This window comes from Somniosus microcephalus, chromosome 14 (genome assembly GCF_052327205.1).
Source record: "Somniosus microcephalus isolate GS21.2 chromosome 14, FLI_Smic_1.0, whole genome shotgun sequence".
Lineage (NCBI taxonomy): Eukaryota > Metazoa > Chordata > Chondrichthyes > Squaliformes > Somniosidae > Somniosus > Somniosus microcephalus.
In genome coordinates, this window is record NC_141000.1 from 94,213,652 (window position 1) to 94,234,999 (window position 21,348).

Consider the following 21,348-nt stretch of genomic DNA (forward strand, 5'->3'; position numbering starts at 1 on the left):
TATTGTTTTCATACTTCTGTTGTGTTATGTGATGTGTTATTTTAATACAATTAGGAATTTAAACTCTAATGTAGGGTAATAAATATACTGTATGGTAAACTTTGAGGAGTGTGGGTCTCAGAGGGAGAATTGTGCACAAAGGTCGGTGCATTTGATTTTCCAGTAATTGATTTTAATTCATGGAACATCGAAAATATTGCAGATTATAGAATTGGGCACAGAGGTCATTGCAGTCTTCCAAAGCTTGCCCTTATGTCTTCCATGAAGTTTAAACATTGCTGGCATGTATATTGTGTGCCATCATTCCATGCTCATGCTTGTGTGATGTGTGCTGGATAACCTACCCACACTAGTCTGTCTGACATTCTGTTTGCATTAATCAATATATTATATGGAGGTCAATTTCCGTCGAGGTCCTTCTGCTCGTCCGCAATCAATTCGGCGGAAAAACCACGGAAACCTCAGAGAAACGGCGTATACACCATTCATGCTGCTTTTTCAGAGTTTACGGAGTTCTTCTGCCGAAGTTACAGAGAGTAATTGGGAGAACTCATGCAGAAATTCACCCCTTATATTTTTCACGGAGTTTAAAGAGTTCTGCAGTGTGAAGTATGTGTGTCATCAAATCATTTGTCATCATATTGAATGGTGTTGATGTATCCACTGTCTTTCACAAAGATTTATTTGAAGTAATTTAGTTAGCCAGTACACAGTAAATATTACAGAAATTATCTTCAATAATGATGGTTTTGAATATTGAATGAGAAACCAATTCTATCATGAGGATTGCCTTAGCACTAAAATACAAAAGTATACTTTTATCAAACCTAGTATTGTTGTGTTGAGTGATCAGAGGATTGCATTTGGTTTCTTTGTTATACAGACCATGAGCTGCCAGACCCTAACACTCCAATCCCAGTATCTGATATTGGTAACATAGAAGAGAAGGAATTCACAGGTACTCCAAACAATACCTATCTATGTGCTGCATATTTTTGGTTAACATTATGCAGAAGAACATTTATAAGTATCACTCATCTCATTCTCGCATTATTCAACAGTCTTCACTCATGTTTTTCATTTCTGTGTGGTGACTCATGTTAATATTCATTCTATATCTATATTAGTTTTAAGAATTTTCAGGTTACCTCTGCTAAGTATAATTATCCTCATTCATTGAAAGAGATTGAATCTTCACTTTAAGGCAGCCTATTGCTGTCAAAACATGAAAAATTGAGGGAGGATTTTCATGTAGTGCATACATGGCGGCGGTGGGGTGGTGATGACGGGGTATGTGCAGCACCCACCCAGAGGACTTAGCAGGTCATCCAAACTATTTTGGTTCGAGATTCTCCATCAATGGCCTGGAATTTGTGATGACAATAATGATGAGGCTATTAGCGCTCACCATTATAATGGAGGAAATATGACAGCAACTTCTGAAGTAAGTACACGCGCAGTTAAACGCAGAAATCCAGAAGTTGCTGTCGGAGATACCCTGCTCCTCCATAGGGTGTGTTGCAGTCCTTGCCGATAGATAAAAAGTACTTATGTAGTACCTCAGCCATGAAATGACTGCAATGGCGTGAACTTGCTGTACTTGCCCACTAGTTCCACACTAAAAACGGCTGAAAAAGCTAGGGCTGGTGCATTCAGGAGTAAGTGAGTCTTTAATGGAGTGATAAGTGATGATTACTGCTGAACAACCGCTCTGGCCCTGAGAAAATAATTTGAACTGTGTGGAGCCTCATTCCCTCAGTAGAAAATTAGGCCGCGATTTTGCTAATGGATGCGGCTTGGGAGCGGGTCAGCTGGTTTCCGGGTTCCAGTCCCGCCCCAACCGCATCCAGCCAACGGACGTGATTTTACATCGATTGGCCTTGTTAAGCCCGCCCTGCGGGCTTGCCAGTCAATTAAGAGGAAGCTGGTCAGATGATGTCATTTGATGACGTGTCATCTCCCGGTTTTCTTAAAGGGGCTAAGCACAATTTTTCTTTGACAGCTCATTTCTCAGTGTTTGACAGCATTGAGGTGCTGCAAACACTGACAATGACTGTTCACAGGTGAGCTCTTGCACCCAGGCTCTCCAGTGACTCCCTCCTTAGGCTAGAACAGATGGCAGCTGCAGGTGAGGTTACATAAGCGATCTGTCACTGGTGAGAGAGGTTCTCCCAATGAGGTGGGACTAGACAGCCAATTCAAAACTTGTTACCTACAGAAAAGTGTAAATGCATTAAAAATGATTTTCCCAACATTTCCTTACCTCTGAAACTCACCAGCGCACCATTGGATCCTTCACACCACTTTTGCAGCTGTCATCAATGCAGAAACATTACAACAGACTCACAACACGCCACACTTACCTGGCGTGGTGTCTGGACGTTGGGGAACCCGAGGCAGAAGCGACAAAATTGAAAAAGAGCCTGTTAACAAGTATCAAGTACCTGTTAACAGCCAGGTAAGTGGCTATAATCCTCTTCCTGCTGCTAGGTGTCGGGTCCATGCGCAAATCGGGGACACGACACTTGGGAAGATTGATTGGAGGAGTGTTGACAGCGGGTTTCCTGCCCGCTGTTGATCTTTGCGATTTTGACAGTGGTCCCGCCTCCAATCCCGCACTCTGAGGACTGGCAAAATTCTGGCCTTAATGTTGGAGATTTAAAAAAAAAATTAAAATGTTTTTAACTTTTTCTGTCTGTTTTATCTCTCTCCCTTAATCCAATCTGCATTTCCCAAACTTTTTCACTTTCTGTACATCATTTAAATCTAATTTATATTTCCTGCTTTATACTTTCTGGTTTGGACTCTGTGACTGTGATTTCCCCTACCTTGGCGGGTCCGGTGTGGGTGACGTTGGTGGCGGGTCCCGGCCTCGCTGCTGGCTCCAGCCCGCTCTGTAGAATGATTTTTACGATGATTGGCTTGTTAAACTCGCCCAGCGAGTTTCCCGGACAATTGAAGGAAGTGGGTCTGATGACATCATTTGATGACGTGTCATCAGCCGGTTTCCTTAAAGGGACCATGAGCAAATTGATTTTGACATTTGTGCTGTCAGTGTTCTACAGCATTGAGGTGCTGCAAACACTGACAAGCACTGCACAGAGGTGCACGGCTGCACCCAGGCTCTCCCATGACTCCCTCCATATGCTTTTCATTCCTTTTGCATGTACACTATTCTAGCCTGAGTTATGCATGGAGTTTAGCTACTGCGCTTCTATAAAAGGGGCCGGATTTTGCGGTCAGCGGCGAATGAATGGTGCCAGCCGTTTGCTACACTTGCACTTGCCCATAGACTTTCTATGGACTTTTGCACTGGAAGTTCCTGTCAGCCAACTAGCCGCATATCACAGCACCCTCTGAGATTTGTGTGAACAGGACAAGCAACTGTGTGTCTCCTTAACCAATGAGATCGAAGACACATTAATGAGCTGCACAGAGTCTGAACCAGGAATTGTCAGTTAGAATATTGAATTCAATAGGGGAGAAACTCGGTTGCTTAGCACCACCTGTTAGCGCCTCCGGGGGGCTCTAATGGGGCGCTAGGAACTTAGCGCCCGAGCGTCGCAATTTTAGTGCCACTCGCGAAATTGACCAGTCACTTTCCGGCGGCACTAAACACTACCGCCACGATCTCCTGCACCCACAGATCATGACGTCAGTCAAGCGTGCAACGTCCTGGTAGTGCCCCAGACCGGATATTGAGTTGCGCCCCCCTGCCTTAATGCCTGCCACTAGGAACGACAGGTAGAGGGGAATGTCAGGAAGGGGCTGGGGGAGCGCTATTTAAAGGCGGGCGCTTCCTGCCTTTTCTTGTCGGCAAAATTTTTGGTTTTAACGCTGCCCTAAGGAGTTTTGGCCCTCAGCACCACTTTTGAGGTTCCTAAGCGCTGAGCTCATTCCCTGGGCCTATACATTAGTGCTTCCAACACAATTGCTTTTGAGATCTCTCCAGGTTGAGATTCAAGGCTGCAATGAGCAGGGAGTGGCTGGCCAGCAAGATTGCCCCTCCCCTTTAAGAACTGGACGGCACCAGTCTATCTGGCTTCCATGGTAACTGACATCGCCTGAGCTTCGGTAGCGTTCTGAGGTAGCGCCTCGCTCCCTGATGTTTGCGCCTTAAGAGAGGTATGTAGCGCCTGATTTAACGCTCAAATCACATCCGGGGCGATAGAGGCGAATTTTGCAGTCGGAGGCGATAATTAGCGCCGGGCGCTAAACTTTGCACCCGGCCGATATTAGTGCCCCAAAATGGGCGATACCGAATTTTTCCCCCAATGTCAAATCAGGTACAGAAAGCAAAATAAGGAGAGGGAAAGAAAGATTGGATAAAGAGAGAGATAAGAGACAAAGAAAAAGTTTTTAAAACATTTTTAAATCTCCAACAATAATTAAAATTTGAAGGAATGAGACTTCATACTTGTGGTAGTTAATTTTCAATGCAAGAGAGGTGGTTTGGCAATAATTAAGACTTATCACGCCATTAAAAAGGCACTTACACTGGAATGGACAAGCCCTAACATTTTCTGGAGAGAATAGTGTGTATATATCAGGTAAGTACAGGAACTTCACACCATTCAATATATTTGAATGGTGAGTCTCTTGGCAAGATACTGTTATTGTGCAGCTTTTGGAGGAGGAACAGGGCAACTCGGACAGCAACTTCCTGATTTCCACATTTAACTCTGCATGGGATAGACTTCAAGAGGACATAGACAGGCCGGTGAAATGGGCGGACACGTGGCAGATGAAGTTTAATGCAGAAAAGTGCGAAGTGATACATTTTAGTAGGAAGAACGAGGAGAGGCAATATAAACTAAAGGGTACAATCTAAAGGGGGTGCAGGAACAGAGAGACCTGGGTGTATATGTGCACAAATCGTTTGAAGGTGGAAGGACAGGTTGAGAAAGCGGTTAAAAAAGCATACAGGATCCTGGGCTTTACAGTATTAATAAAGGCATAGAGTACAAAAGCAAGGAAGTTATGATGAATCTTTATAAAACACTGGTTCGGTCACAACTGGAGTATTGTGTCCAATTCTGGGCACCGCATTTTAGGAAGGATGTGAAGGTATTAACGAGGGTGCAGAAAAGATTTACAAGAATGGTTCCAGGGATGAGGGACTTCAGTTACATGGATAGACTGGTTGTTCTCCTTAGAGCAGAGAAGATTGAGAGGCAATTTCATAGAAGCGTCTAGACAGTAGATAGAGAGAAACTGTTCCCATTGGCGGAAGGGTCGAGAACCAGAGGACACAGATTTAAGGTGATTGGCAGAAGATCCAAAGATGACAGGAGGAAAAACTTTTTTACGCAGCGAGTGGTTATGATCTGGAATGCACTGCCTGAAAGGGTGGCGGAGACAAACTCGATCGTGGCTTTCAAAAGGGAATTGGATAAGTACCGGAAGGGAAAAGAATTTGCAAGGCTATGGAAAAAGGGCGGGGGAGTGGGACGAGCTGAAGTGCTCTTGCAGAGAGCCGGCACGGGCTCAACGGGCCAAATGGCCTCCTACTGTGCTGTAACCATTCTATGATTCTATGTGCGGTCACCAGAAGTTGCTGTCCGATTTACACTTTAATAATGGTGAGCGCTGTTAGTCTCTCCGTTATTTCTACCATAAAATCTAGCCCATTATTACTTGGCCATGCTACTTAAACAATGTTTTGATATCACTCACTGAATCATTCCATTATTCTTGTGTGACAGTTATTGAATTGTACTGAAATGACACAGTGTTTGCAAGAAGTTTATAATTACACAATGTGTTGTGTATGGCGTGTATACTGTGTGTGCAGTGGAGTTCTAGCTGTGTTCTTGTAGTATTTATAAGTAAATCAAATAAACTGCATGGATAATGCATTTATCAGCATTCTTGAGAGATGACAGAAGCTTCTATTTTGGTTCTTTGTTATTCCTTGCAGACTATGAGCTGCCGGTCTCTGACATTCCATATGTGTTCCGTCCAATCCCAGTATCTGAACTTACTAATATAGGGAAGAAGGAATTTTCAGGTACTCCCAACAATATCTGTGTTGGGCATGAACTCATGAATGGAGTAAATAAATACTAATAAGTGCGTGCTGCTAAATGTCACTGAGCTTTACTCAATTGTAAACGTTTGGGTTGAAGTGACAAATAGTTAGGATACATGCTGTAGATGGTATACCACACTTCAGCACTAACACGGAGAGTTCTGTTTTACTTGTATGAAAAGTGTATTTGATAGTTAATACACCTTGTCCTGCATGGAATCCACTAATTGCTTCAGCATCAAGTATATGAAATGGCCAATGCACTGCATATCTCATGGATTTTAAGCACTTTCCTCACCTTTTGTTTGTTTATTTGGTTAATGCACTGCACATTTCATGAATTTTAGAGACTGCACTTATCTGTGACGTGTCCGTCAATCTATCATGGTTATGATTGTGTGATGTTAATTGGATTATCATTGCAATTTACCTTTCACGTCGTTTACACAATGATGCTGCATGTAGGTTCTGTTGTCATGTCACCCTTATGTGAATTTTTTGACCGATCAATGTATTATGTTGTGTGTAATTTATTATTATATGAATTGTATTATATAGTGCATAATTTCCAGCTGTTCAAAAGACCTGATTGTAGGCCAATAATCAACAGCCTATGACAGGAATCAGCACTCCTGACTTGATTTTTACTTAATTTTGCTCAGTCCGATATAAAGGTAAGTTGTCCCCAAGTTTTTAGTTCTGATGAAAGGAGTGCACGCAAAACATTAATAGTCTTTTCCATTTTTATATTGTGTTGGGCCTGCTGTGAATCTCCAACATTTCCTGATTTTTGTTTTATATTTCAGACTTCTGGCATTCGCTTTTTAAAAACATTTTTTTTTTTTATCAACTCTTGTATTTTTATGTTGAATGATCACAGCAGTTTGTATTTGGTTTCTTTGTTATACCTTCCAGACCACAAGCTTCCAGCCCCTGACACTCCAGATGTGGTCAGCCCAGCTCCAGTACCTGAAATTAATAACACAAAAGAGAAAGACATCGCAGGTACTCCCAACGATATCTATCCCATGGGCTGAATGTTATAATGTAATCTTATGCAGAAAATTCTTTTTAAGTATCACTCTTCCCTTTCTCACATGGTACTTAACAGTCTACACTGGTTTTGTTCATGGTATGTGTGCTGATTTATATAAATATTCCTTCCATATCTAAATTAGGTTTAAGAACTGTTTATTAAAAAATTTGAATCTTGCCTTAGATATCCTCCTGGGTACAATGTTGCTGGTTGCTCCCGTAAACATACAGAGCATTGTGCGTTTCAAGGTGTCCCCATACTGCCTAATATCTAACTATACAATAGTGTAAATCAAAGATGTAACAAGACTATGATCTAAACTGGATATTTGTGCTTCTTCACTCTCTCTGAAGGCAGGCTGAGCAAATATCACTGTAGGGGATACAGGAGGCTGAGAATTTCCTGGATCATATGTTCCAGGAGGTGGTCACCCCACAGCCACAGAGAGCTCAGGACAGTAAGTGGGTGGCCATCCAGCAGGGTAGGAAGAGGTAGGCAATGCAGGAATCCTCTGAGAATGTGTTGCTCATTAACCGGTTTTCAGTATTGAGGGTGAGGGTGACGGCAACTCGAAGGAGAGTAGTCCAGAGCATGGCACCATGAAGTAAAGGACTACACAGGGGGGCACTGTGAAGTGTAGAAATTATGTGGTTATAGGGGATTCAATAGTCAGGAGGACAGACGGACATTTCTGCAATTGCCAATGTGAGTCCCGCATGGTGTGTTGCCTCCCTGGTACCAGAGTAAAGAACAGCACTGAGATGATGCAGAACATTTTGAGGGGGAAAGGGGAACAGCGAGAAGTCGTGGTCCATGTGGGAATGAATGACACAGGAAAGAAATGCATTGAGGTCCTTCAGTCAACATTTCAGGAGCTAGGGAAGAAGTTAAAAAGCAGGATTCTCTGGATTACACCCAGTGCCACATGCTAGTGAGTATTGCAATAGTAGGATAAGACAGGTTAATGTGTGGCTGGAGAAATGGTGCAGGAGAGAGGGCTTAAAATTCCTGAGGCATTGGTACCAATTCTGGGGCAGGAGGGATCTGTTTAAGATGGATGGGTTGCACCTCAACAGAGCTGGGACCAATGTCCTCGCGGGGAGGTTAACTAGTACAGTGGGGGAGGATTTAAACTAATTTGGCAGAGGGATGGGCACCAGGATGAAACATTAGTGAGGAAAAACAAGGTGCACAGAGGACAGAGAGAAAATAGCACTAGTAAAGAATAGCTCAGAAATAGGAGGGATCAGACAGGGGGCAAATGTGAGGCGGTCTAAGATGGGCTTGGAGTGCATGTACATAAATGCCTGTAACGTGGTAAATAAGGTGGGTGAGCTGGAGGGACAGTTTGTCACATGGGACTATGATATAGTGGCAATAACAGAGATCGGGCTCAAAGAAGGAAAGGATTGGGAACTTAATATTCCTTCCTACATTACAACAGTGACTACACTTCAAAAAAAAAAGTACTTCATTGGCTGTAAAGTGCTTTGAGATGTCCGGTGGTCGTGAAAGGTGCTATATAAATGCAAGTCTTTCCTTTTCTTTTTGCTACAGGATATTCAGGAAAGATAGGCAAGGAAAGAAAAGGGGTGGCAGTATGGATCAAAGAAACTATTATAGCACTGGAAAGGGATGATGTAGTTGAGGTGACAAAAAGAATCTATATGGTTAGAATTAAAGAACAATAGAGGAGTTATTGCATTACTGGGTGTATACGACAGGCCACCAAATAGCGGGAAGGAGATAGAGGAGCAAATTTGCATGCAAATTACAGAAGGATGCAAGATCTATAACATCTTGAAGGCTAACCTTCAAATGGTGATAATGGGAGACAGCAATTATCCCAATATAGACTGGGATAGTCACAGTGTACAGGGCAAAGAGGGGGAGGAATTCCTGAAATGTGTACAAGAGAACTTTCTTGATCAGTGTGTTTGCAGCCCAACAAGGAAGGACGCAGTGCTGGATCTAGTTCTGGGGAATGAAGTGGAGCACGTTTCAGTGGTAGAGCATTTGGGGAACAGTAATCATAATATTAGGTTTAGAATAGTTATGGAAAATAACAAGGAACAATTAAGCATAAAAATACTTAATTGGAGGAGAGCTAATTTCAATGAGTTAAAGGGGATCTTACCCAGGTGGATTGAAATCAGAAATTGGTAGGCAAAACAGTAATTGAACAATGGGAGGCAAATGTTTAGCATAGAAAATGTAAATATGCTTGAGACACAATACCACACTAGAATCTATTTCCAATAGTCAACCAAATTGAGCCTGAAGAAAATATTTATATACACAGTTTAAAGTCATGCCTATAATGATACCAACCTATGATATAGATGTGCAGTTCTTATGTCACGGATGCCATGTTATATTCTCTCAGCTACATTTTTTAAACTTTGATTTACTTTTGTGCAGAGTATATTGACTATTAAGTTTTGCATGGAATCCGTACTTTTATGTAAAATATATTAAAAATCAATTTTCTGTGCATTGTATGGATTTTACTGGATAAATTAATCTGTATTTGGTCAATAGATTGTATATCCTCAAGTTTTAAAGGCAGGCGTTATATGAAATAAATTGTTTGATCAATGTTATGGGGTTGAAATCGCACTAGGTGATATTAGTAAGGAGCATGTTAATGCCTTGGTTATAAAAATTCTTTACCACTATAAGAATGTCATTAACTAGATTTTAAAAATGGATTAATGTCTTTGTTAAAATAGCAGACAGAGGATTTTCATATAGGCCCAGAACTTGGTGTCGGGGGCTTGCCGCGCGTGCAAGCCCCCGATGTGCACTTACCCGGCGCGCCGACATCTGAAACCTGGCCCGCAGTGGATTTCCTGTCACTGGCCCGGTTCAGATGTCGGCGCACAGTGCTTACCTGATCCAGCGGCGTACTTAGTGCGATGTGCCGGCTGGGATCAGGTGAGCACTCTGCAGCCAATCAGGGGAGGGGAAACTCATTCATGAGTTTGATAGTAAAGACTGTCAAACTCATGAAAACTACGGGGGCCCAAAACACTAGTTAAACTTTAAATAATTTTTTTTTAAACATCCCACTGATTATAATAACTATAAATAAGTTTTAAAAAATGTTTTAAACAATGAATCAATTTTTTGAAAAAAATAAATTTTTTAAAAATAGGGTCTAAAACTAAACTTACCATCCTGTAAATTCTTTAAAAATAACAAACCTGTGGAAAAAAAATTTCTACATTGTACTAAAAGCCCACTTACCTGAAAAACTAAATACTTACGTCTTGTTTTTCCACGCGTAAAGACCGGAGGCCTTTACACGCGCGCAACTCTGGAAACAAAAAAAGGAATTTTACTGTGCACGCGCTGCCTGTGCAGTCGCGCGCGTTCTGCCTCTGAACCCCTTCGTTCAGAGGACAGGAAATGCCGGTTTTCCCCGCATGCGCTGTGCATGCTGAAAACCGGCATTTCCTCCGGCCAGACGCGAGTACCCCGACCGTACTCACGCGTTTGGAAAGGAATTACTGGGCCAATATGTGTTCAAAAACAATAGTGCACCATGATTTCAGTCCATGTCTACCTTGAGATTAAAGTACCGTAAATGCTGTGCTGCATTTACTCATTTTTCATTTAATGCATTCTTATTTTGCATATGTGTGATGAATATTCATTACTCAGTAATACTGCATGTTGTCTTTTCATTGCTTGAGCATGGAACAAATAAGTCAATCCCTCGTAGACCTCATAGATTTGATTATATTGCCTTAGCTATATTGGTTGGCTTATAAGTTCGATATCACACAAAGTTTAGTCACAGCTTATATGAATTATATTAATAGGGCAATTGTTGAACATTAATTTTAGTTGAAGATTCACTGATCAAATACTTTTAACTTGTGTGAAGTATATTTAAAATTAATGAGTGAGTTATTCTGTGCACTGTTTTTTCATTAAGTTTATCATTGCGTGGTATGTTTTGCATAGCCACTGTATCTCAAAAGGAATTTGGCTAGTGTATTTATAACATAGAACTTTGACGTAGATTTCATCATGGAAAGTACATTGACATGTTGTCCAGTAATAGACATAGATAACATTCATCAGCATTCATATTTCCCTGCAACATGGCGGAGGCTTGCATTCAGTTCTTATATTATGCCTTGCAGACTATGAGCTGCCAGTCTCTGACACTCCATATGTGTTCAGTTCAATCCCAGAATCTGAACCTGCTAACATAGGAGAGAAAGATGTTATAGGTACTTATGAAAATATTTGTGCCTTGGGTGTGAACTCAGGAATGGAGTAAATAATTATAAGTGCATGTTCAGATTGCATGGTGACGGAAAGTTAGGACTGTAGATGCTATGCCACACCTTTACAGTTAAATGAGCGTTCGGTTTACTTGTGTGTAATGTGTATTTGATAGTCAGTACACTGTCTTGCATGTAACCCAGTCACTCTCACTGCACAAAGACTATGAAATGAGCAATCCACTGCAGCTCTCACTGAATTTAAGCATTTTGCTTATCTTTGTTGGATTATTTGGTTACCGCGCTTATTTCATGAAGTTTAGAGACTGTGCTTGGCTGTAAAGTGCCTGACAACCTATTATATTGTTGCGAAGCTTACTGGATGATAAATACCTTTCACAAAGTTAAAACAATATTGTTGCATGCCTGTTGTCATATCATTCTTCTAGTAATCTTTCTGAATAAAAAGAAAAAAGAAAGACTAATATTGAAAGAATAATATTGAATTAATTAGTTTACACACTAAGCGGATAGTTTAGTATTGAATGTAATGTATAATTAGTTGCACAATGTGTGGTTACATTGGAATCCATTTAATGTTATTATAATGAAAGAATTAGATCAATTCTGCAACAGTGCTACAATGTAATGATGTCCAGTAATACAAATGTAATACAATTCGGGTGTTATTTTCACGAGAGATTAAGAATTTTGTATCTGGCTTCCTTCTTATCCCCTGTAGACCCTGAGGTGCCAACCTCTGACACTCCTAATGTGTTCAGTTTAATGCCAGACTATGAGCTGCCGGTCTCTGACTCTCCATATGTGTTCAGTCCAATCCCAGAATCTGAACCTGCTAAGATAGGAGAGACTGAAGTTACAGGTACTTCTGACAATATTTGTGCCTTGGATGTGAACTCAGGAATGAAGTAAATAATTATAAGCGCATGTTGAGGTTTGTGCTAAAGTGACAGATAGTTAGGACACATGCTGTTGGGCCGAATGGCCTCCTTCCGTGCTTGTATGATTCTATGATATAGACACTGTGCTTGGCTGTAAAGTATCTGTCAACCTATTATGGCTATATTGTTGTGAAGTGTATTGAATGATAAATACCTTTTGCGCAGTTAAAATCTGTTGCTCCCTGGAGTGTCTGTTGTCATATCACTCTTATGAATCATATAGTATTTGGGTTATTTGAGTAGAAAGCATATTTGTTAGTCAATACAGGTCTTGCATGGAACCCATTCATAATTGTTACACTAAGTATATGAAATGAGCAATCCACTGCATATCTCCTGGAATGTAAGCATTTTGCCTACCTCTGATGGATTATTTGGTCAACGCGCTTATGTCATGAAGTTTGAGCACCTCACTTCAGGAAGCATGTCAAGGCCTTGGAGATAGTGGAGAGCAGATTTATTGGAATGGTAGCAGGGATGAGGCCTTCAGTTCTGTGGAGAGACCAGCAAAGCTGTGATTGTTCTCCTTAGAGCAAAGAAGGTTCAGGAGAGATTGAATAGATGGGTTCAAAATTCTGTGGAGTTTAGATAGAGTAAATAGGGAGAAACTGTTTCCACTGGCACGAGGGTCGGTAACCAAAGGACTCAGATATAAGGTAACTTGCAAAGAACCAGATGGGGCATGAGGAGAATTTTTTTTACGCAACGAGTTATGATCTGGAATGCGCTGCCTGAAAGGATGGTTCGTGGATGCAGTTTCAGTAGTAACTTTCAAAAGGGAATTGGATAAATAGTTGAAGGGGAAACAATTGCAGGGCTATGGGGAAAGAGCAGGGCAATGGGAAATATTTGGATAGCTCTTTCAAACAACAGGCATGATGGGCCAAATGTCCTCCTCCCGTGCTGTATGTTTCTATGATATAGACACTGTGCTTGACTATAAAGTATCTGTCAACCTATTATGGCAATATTGTGAAGCTTATTGAATGATAAATACCTTTTGCAAAGTTAAAAAAATCTGCTGTTGCCTGGAGTGTCTGTTGCCATATTACACTTTTATGAATCGTTTTGAATAATATTGAATTAATTGGTCAATGCATTATGTTAAGTATGGCTTAGTATTGGATGATATGTATTATTAGGTGCGCATTGTGTAGTTATATCGGAATCCATTTAATGTTATTATAATGAAAGAATAAGACCAAGATTCCAATAGTGCTAAATGTAATGATGTCCACTAATACAAGTGCTTTTTCATGAGAGATTAAGAATTTTGTATCTGGCTTCCTTCTTATCCCCTGCAGACCCTGAGGTGCCAACCTCTGACACTCCTACTGTGTTCAGTTTAATCTCAGACTATGAGCTGCCGGTCTCTGACTCTCCATATGTGTTCAATCCAATCCCAGAATCTGAACCTGCTAATATAGGAGAGAAAGAAGTTACAGGTACTTCCAACAATATTTGTGCCTCTGGAATGGAGTAAATAATTATAAGTGCATGTTGAGGTTTGTGCTAAAGTCACTGATAGTTAGGACACAGGCTGTCGATGCTATGCCACACTTTTACATTTAAATGAGTGTTTGGTTTAGTTGTGTGTAAGTGTATTTGATAGTCAATACACTGTCTTGCATGGAATCCATTCATTCTTGTCGCACAAAGTATATGAAATGAGCAATCCACTGCACATTTCATGGAACTTAAGCATTTTGCTTATCTCTGTTGTATTATTTGGTATCTCGTGAAATTTATAGACTGTGCTTGGCTGTAAAGTGTCTGTCAAAATTCATGGCTACATTGTTGTGAAGTTTATCGGATGATAATTAGCTTTTACGTAGTGGAAACAATGTTGCTGCATGGAGAGTCTGTTGTCATATCACTCTTATATGAAACTTTTTGAATAATCAATTATTTAGTTTACACACTGAGTATAGTTTAGTATTGTATGAACTGTATTATTATGTACGCAATTTATGGTTAGATTGGAATCCGTTTAATGTTATTATAATGAAAGAATAAGAACAATTCTGCAACAATGCTACATTGTAATGATGTCCAGTAATACAAATATATTCATCGAAACAACACAGGGATTATTTTCATGAAAGATTAAGAATTTTGCATCTGGCTCCTTCTTATCCCCTGCAGACCCTGAGGTGCCAACCTCTGACACTCCTACTGTGTTCAGTTTAAGCTCAGACTATGAGCTGCCGGTCTCTGACTCTCCATATGTGTTCAATCCAATCCCAGAATCTAAACCTGCTAACATAGGAAAGAATGAAGTTACAGGTACTTCCGACAATATTTGTGCCTTGTGTGTGAACTCAGGAATAGAGTAAATAATTATAAGTGCATATTCAGGTAAGTGCTAAAGTGAGAGAAAGTTGGGACACATGCTGTAGATGCTATGTCACACTTTTACAGTTAAATGAGTGTTCGGTTTACTTGTGTGTAAAGTGTATTTGATAGTCAATACACGGCCTTGCATGTCACCCATTCATTCTTGTTGCACAAAGTATATGAAATGAGCAATCCACTGCACATTTCATGGAATTTAAGCATTTTGCTTATCTCTGTTGGATTATTTGGTCAACATGCTTATTTTGTGAAGTTTAGAGGCTGTGCTTTGCTGTAAAGTGTCTGTCAACCTATCATGGCTATACTGTTGTGAAGTTTATCAGATGATAATTAGCTTTTACGTAGTGGAAACAATGTTGCTGCATGGAGAGTCTGTTGTCATATCACTCCGACATGAAACTTTTTGAATAATATTGAATTATTTAGTTTGCATTACTGAGTATAGTTTAGTATTGTATGAACTGTATTATTATGTATGCAACTTATGGTTACATTGGAATCTGTTTAATGTTATTATAATGAAAGAATAAGAACAATTCTGTAACAGTGCTACATTGTAATGATGTCCAGTAATACAAATATATTCATCAGAACAACACAGGGATTATTTTCATGAGAGATTAAGAATTTTGTATCTGGCTTCCTTCTTATCCCCTGCAGACCCTGAGGTGCCAACCTCTGACATTCCTACTGTGTTCAGTTTAATCTCAGACTATGAGCTGCCGGTCTCTGACTCTCCATATGTGTTCAATCCAATTCCAGAATCTGAGCCTGCTAAAATAGGAGATACTGAAGTTACAGGTACTTCTGACAATATTTGTGCCTTGTGTGTGAACTCAGGAACGGAGTAAATAATTATAGGTGCATGTTGAGGTTTGTGATACAGTGATAGATAGTTAGGACACATGCTGTAGATGCTATGCCACACTTTTACAGTTAAATGAGTGTTTGGTTTACTTGTGTGTAAATCGTTTTTGAGTGTCAATACACAGCGCTGCATGGAACTTATCCATCTTGTTGTATGAAGTACATGAAATGAGTAGTCCACTGCAAATCTCCTGGAATTGAAACATTTTTCTTATCTCTGTTGGATTATTTGGTCAACACCCTTATGTCAGGAAGCTTGGGCACTTCACTTCAGGAAGGATGTCGAGGCCTTGGAGATGATGGAGAATAGATTTATTAGAATGATTTTCTGTTTCTCTCTCCTCAGACGCGCCTGACCTACTGAGTATTTCCTGCATTTTCTCTCTTTATTTCAGATTTCCAGCATCCACAGTATTTTGCTTTTGTTTCTTTTACTAGAATGGTAACCGGGATGAGGACTTTAGTTTTGTGGCGAGACTAGAGAAGCTGCGATTGTTCTCCTCAGAGCAGAGACGGTTAAGGGGAGATTGAATTGGTGTGTTCAAAATTCTGTGGGGTTTAGATAGAGTTAATAGGGAGAAACTGTTTCCACAAGCATGAGGGTCAGTAACCAAAGGACATTGATGTAAGGTAATTTCCAAAGGAACCAGAGGGGATATGAGAATTTTTTTTATGCAGTGAGTTTTTATGAGCTGGAATGCAATGCCTGAAAGGATGTTGGATGCAGTTTCAATTGTAACCTTCAAAAGGAAATTGGATAAATACTCCAAGGGGCAAAACATTGCAGGGCTATGGGGAAAGAGCAGGGGAGGGGGACTATTTGGATAGCTCTTTTAAAGAGCCAACACTGGCATGATGGGCTGATTGGCCTCATGCTGTGTTGTATGATTTCAATATTTAGACACTGCACTTGGCTGTAAAGTGTCTGTCAACCTATCATGGCTACATTGTTGTGAAGCTTAATGGATGATAATTAGCTTTTACGTAGTGGAAACCCTGCAAAAATGTTGCTGCATGGAGAGTCTGTTGTCACATCACTCTTAGATGAAACTTTTTGAATAATGTTGAATTAATTACTCAATACATTATGTTATGTAGAGTTTAGTATTGTATGAAATGTGTGCGCAATTGATGGTTAGATTGGAATCCATTTAATGTTATTATAATGACATAATGAGATCAATTCTGCAACAGTGCTACATTGTAATGATATCCAGTAATACAAATATATTAATCAAACTACACAAGGATTATTTTCATGAGCGATTAAGAATTTTTGTATCTGGCTTCCTTCTTATCTCCTACAGACCATGAGGTGCCAACCTCTGACATTCCTACTGTGTTCAGTTTAATCTCAGACTATGAGCTGCCGGTCTCTGACTCTCCATATGTGTTCAGTCCAATCCCACAATATGAACCTGCTAAGATAGGAGAAACTGATGTTACAGGTACTTCTGACAATATTTGTGCCTTGGGTATGGAGTAAATAATTATAAGTGCATGTTCAGGTTTGTGCTACAGTGACTGAACATTACGACACATGCTGTAGATGCTATGCCACCCTTTTACAGTTAAATGATTGTTCGGTATACTTGTGTGTAAAGCATATTTCATAGTCAGTACACTGTCTTGCATGCAACCCATTCATTCTTGTTGCATAAAGTATACGAAATGAGCAATCCACTGCATATCTCCTGGAATTGAAACATTTTGCTTATCGCCGTAAGATTATTTAGTCAATGTCGTTATTTTATAAAGTTTAGCGACTGTGCTTTGCTGTAAAGTGTCTGCCAACCTATCATCGCTATACTGTTGTGAAGTTTATTAGATGAAAATTAGCTTTTACATAGTGGAAACAATGTTGCTGCATGGAGAGTTTGTTGTCATATTACTCTTAGATGAATCTTTTTGAATAATATTGAATTAATTAATAAATGAGTAAATAATTAAAGTGCATGTTGAGGTTTGTGCTAAAGTCACTGATAGCTCGGACACATGCTGCAGATGCTATGCCACACTTTTACAGTTAAATGAGTGTTCGGTTTACTTGTGTGTCAAGTTTATTTGATAGTTAATGCACTGTCTTGCATGGAACCCATTCATCCTTGTACAGAGTACATGAAATGAGCAATCCACTGCATATCTCTTGGAATTGATGTATTTTGCTTATCTCTGTTGGATTATTTGGTCAAGGCGTTTATTTCATGAAGTTTGGGCACCACACTTCAGGAAGGATGTCAAGGCCTTGGAGAGGGTAGAGAATAGATTTCCTAGCATGGTAACAGGGATGAGGACTTCAATTTTGTGGAGAGACTAGAGAAGCTGGGTTTGTTCTCCTTAGAGCAAAGAAAGTTAAGGTGAGATTGAATAGATGTGTTCAAAATTCTCAGGGGTTAAGATAGAGTAAATAGGGAAAAACTGTTTCCACTGGTAGGAGGGTCGGTAACTAAACGATACAGATGTGAAATAATTTGCAAAAGAATCAGAGATGACGTGAGGAGAATTTCTTTTTATGCAGAGTTATTATCTGAAATGCACTGCCTGAAAGGATGGTGGATGCAGTTTCAATAGTAACTTTTTCAAAAGGGAATTGAATACTGTATATACTTGCAGGGGAAAAAAAATTGCAGGATTATGGGGAACGTGCAGGGGAATGGGAATAATTTGATAGCTCCTTCAAAGAACTGACAGTGGCATGATGGGCCGAAATGCCTCCTTCCGTGCTGCATGCTTCCATGATTTAGACACTGTGCTTGGCTGTAAAGTGCCTGCCAACTTATTATGGCGATATTGTGACGCTTATTGGATAAATATATTGTACGTAGTAAGTATTTTGTATCTGGCTTCCTTCTTATCCCCTGCAGACCATGAGGTGCCAACCTCTGACACCCCTACTGTGTTCAGTTTAATCTCAGACTATGAGCTGCCGGTCTCTGACTCTCCATATGTGTTCAATCCAATCCCAGAATCTGATCCTGCTAAGATAGGAGAGACTGAAGTTACAGGTACTTCCGACAATATCTGTGCCTTGGGTGCGAACTCGGGAATGGAGTAAATAATTAAAGTGCATGTTGAGGTTTGTGTGAATGTGAGGACACATGCTGTAGATGCTATGCCACATTTTTACAGTTAAATGAGTGTTCGGGTTACTTGTGTGTCAATTGTATTTGATAGTCAATACACTGTCTTGCATGGAACCCTTTCAATATTGTGGCACAAATTATATGAAATGAGCAATCCACTGTGTATCTCCTGGAATTAAGCATTTTGCTTATCTTCGTTGGATTATTTGGTCAACGTCCTTATTTCATAAAGTTTAGAGACTGTGCTTGGTTGTAAAGTGTCTGTCAACCTATCATCGCTAAATTGCTGTGAAGCTTATTGGATGATAATTAGCTTTTACATAGTGGAAACAATGTTGCTGCATGGAGAGTCTGTTGTCATATCACTCTTGGATGAAACATCACTCTTATATGAAACTTTTTGAATAATATTGAATTAATTCATCTGTACATTTTGTTATGTATAGATTAGTATTGTATGAAAAGTATTATTAGTTGCACAATTCATAGTTACATTTGAATCCATTTAATGTTAATACCTGTATAATGAAAGAATAAGCAATTATGCAATATTGCTGCATTGTAATCATGTCCAGTATTTACTTATTCATCAACGCAACGCGGGGGTTTTATTCATGAGAGATTAAGAATTTTGTATCTGGCTTCCTTCTTATCTGCTCAGACAATGAGGTGCCAACCTCTGTCACCCCTAATGTGTTCAATCCAATCCCAGAATCTAAACCTGCTAACATAGGAGAGAAAGAAGTTACAGATACTTCCGACAATATTTGTGCCTTGGGTGTGGATTCGGGAATAGAGTAAATAATTATAAGTGCATGTTGAGGTTTATGCTAAAGTCACTGATAGTTAGGACACATGCTGTAAATGCCACGCCAAACTTTTACAGTTAAATGAATGTTCAGGTTTGTAATACGTGTGGGTAGAACAAATGAAGGACAGAGACACGATGAGTTGCTCGTCACGATACTTGTTTACTAAGCCAGAGCAAACTGAGCATGCTGATACCATGTGATAAGCCATGTGACAAACCATGTGATAATACATTACACTGCTTTCCCCTCAACAAAACTCTGGTCCCACCTTTCCCAGCATTACATGTACCACATAACAAAACCCCCTGGCTTTTTTTCTTTTAAATCAACTAGAAATGCTACAAATGATCTACAAATCCAGTTTAATAACAGGTTTGCGGAGCCTTCCTGATCTCCTTACAAAAAGTTTTGGTGTTGAACCAATTTTCGGGCTGTTCTGTTTTGGTTCCAAACTCAAAGTAGGTCCCACCACTCTGTTTCCCCACTTGATACAACCTTGCGCACAAGACAATTCAGTACAACGGTTATGGAATGGTTTCAACTCGGTGTCCAGACACTGATCAGTCCATCCATTCAAGGTGTTTACATACACTCTCTTTCAGTACTGAGTACTTTTGAGTCTCATCTGCAATCTCGGGACATTCTTTGTCAACTGCACCTAGCGTGAAAATCTCACCTTCGCTCCCAACACATGTGTCTTCATGTAGCAACCTGGACAAGGCATCTGAGATTGTGTTTTGCTTTGAAGTGCAATATTCAATCATGTAGTCATATTGTGACAACAACACTGCCTAATGTTGCATTCTTGATGTGGCCATTGCAGGGATGGCAGATTTTGGGCCCCAATATTGCTAGGAATGCTTTGTGATCGGTTATCAGGGTAAACTTGCTGCCGATCAGGAACTGTTGGAATTTCTTGATTCCAAACACTATGGCGAGTGCTTCCTTTTCAATTTGCGCGTAGTTTCTTTCGCACTTTGTGAGGGTTCACGATGTGAATGCGATTGGTTTCTCTTGACCGTCATCCATTCCGTGGCTTATGACAGCTCCCACACTGTAACTAGAAGCATCACACACTAACTTAAGCTCACGCTCTGTGTCATAGTGCACAAGTAGAGCATCACTAGAGTGACTTTTACAAGCACCATAGGCCTCCTGTTGCACTTTTGTCCACTTCCACTGGACATCCTTCTTGAGGAGCTCGCGCAATGGAGCTAACATGGTCGCTAACTCAGGTAAGAAACGTGTGTAGCACTGGACCATTCCAAGGAAAGGTTTTAACTCAGACACGTTCTATGGCTTTGGAGCATTGATGATAGCATCAACCTTTTCCTTAACTGGTTGCAAGCCATTTGAATCAACTTTCGGACCAAGGTACACAACCTCGGGCTGCACAAAAGCACATTTGCTCCTTTTCAATTTGACATTGTGGGAATTCAACCTTTGAAGCACTAAATCTAACACTTCTAGATTTTCTTCCTCACTACTTGTTGCGATCAGCACATCGTCTTGATTGCATAAGCAATTTGGAACTCCTTTCAAAATCTTATCCATTGTAGCCTGGGAGATTTTGGGGGAGGACTTTACACCTTACAGCAGCTTGGTGTATGAGTACAGTCGCTTGTGTGTGTTGATAGTGAGACACTGTTGACTCTCTTTGTCAACATTCAGCTGAGTGTCAACGTGCGACAGGTCAAGCTTGGAGGAAACCTTTGACCCAGAGAGTGCTGCATACAAATCTTGCAATGTAGGTAACGGGTACTGCTCATCGTCAACTGCTTGGTTGATAGTAACTTTGTAGTCACCACACAAGCGTACAGTTTTGTCTGCTTTGGGCACTACCACAATCGGGGTAGCCCATTCACTTTTGTCAGTTTTTACTAGCACTCCGTTCTCTCTCAGTTTCTCTAGCTCTTCCTCCACCTGACGTTTCAATGCATAGGGGACCAGCTTTACCTTAAAAT

At 40.3% G+C, this 21,348-nt stretch overlaps 1 protein-coding gene across 16 annotated transcripts in view; it reads left to right on the forward strand.

Moving 5' to 3' along the window:
- abi3bpa (ABI family, member 3 (NESH) binding protein a) overlaps window positions 1-21,348 on the forward strand; it is a 365,809-nt gene that overhangs the window by 190,466 nt on the left and 153,995 nt on the right. For 12 of the 16 annotated variants that reach the window (XM_086006965.1, XM_086006953.1, XM_086006957.1 and 9 more), the window contains 9 exons: window positions 884-958; window positions 5,921-6,010; window positions 6,947-7,036; window positions 12,048-12,188; window positions 13,572-13,712; window positions 14,413-14,553; window positions 15,283-15,423; window positions 16,797-16,937; window positions 18,354-18,494. In XM_086006965.1, the coding sequence (XP_085863091.1) occupies window positions 884-958; window positions 5,921-6,010; window positions 6,947-7,036; window positions 12,048-12,188; window positions 13,572-13,712; window positions 14,413-14,553; window positions 15,283-15,423; window positions 16,797-16,937; window positions 18,354-18,494 (1,101 nt within the window). Of the gene's footprint in view, window positions 1-883; window positions 959-5,920; window positions 6,011-6,946; window positions 7,037-11,221; window positions 11,312-12,047; window positions 12,189-13,571; window positions 13,713-14,412; window positions 14,554-15,282; window positions 15,424-16,796; window positions 16,938-18,353; window positions 18,495-21,348 lie in introns of all 16 variants that reach the window. The other 4 variants (XM_086006966.1, XM_086006968.1, XM_086006969.1 and 1 more) reach the window with 3 other exon arrangements.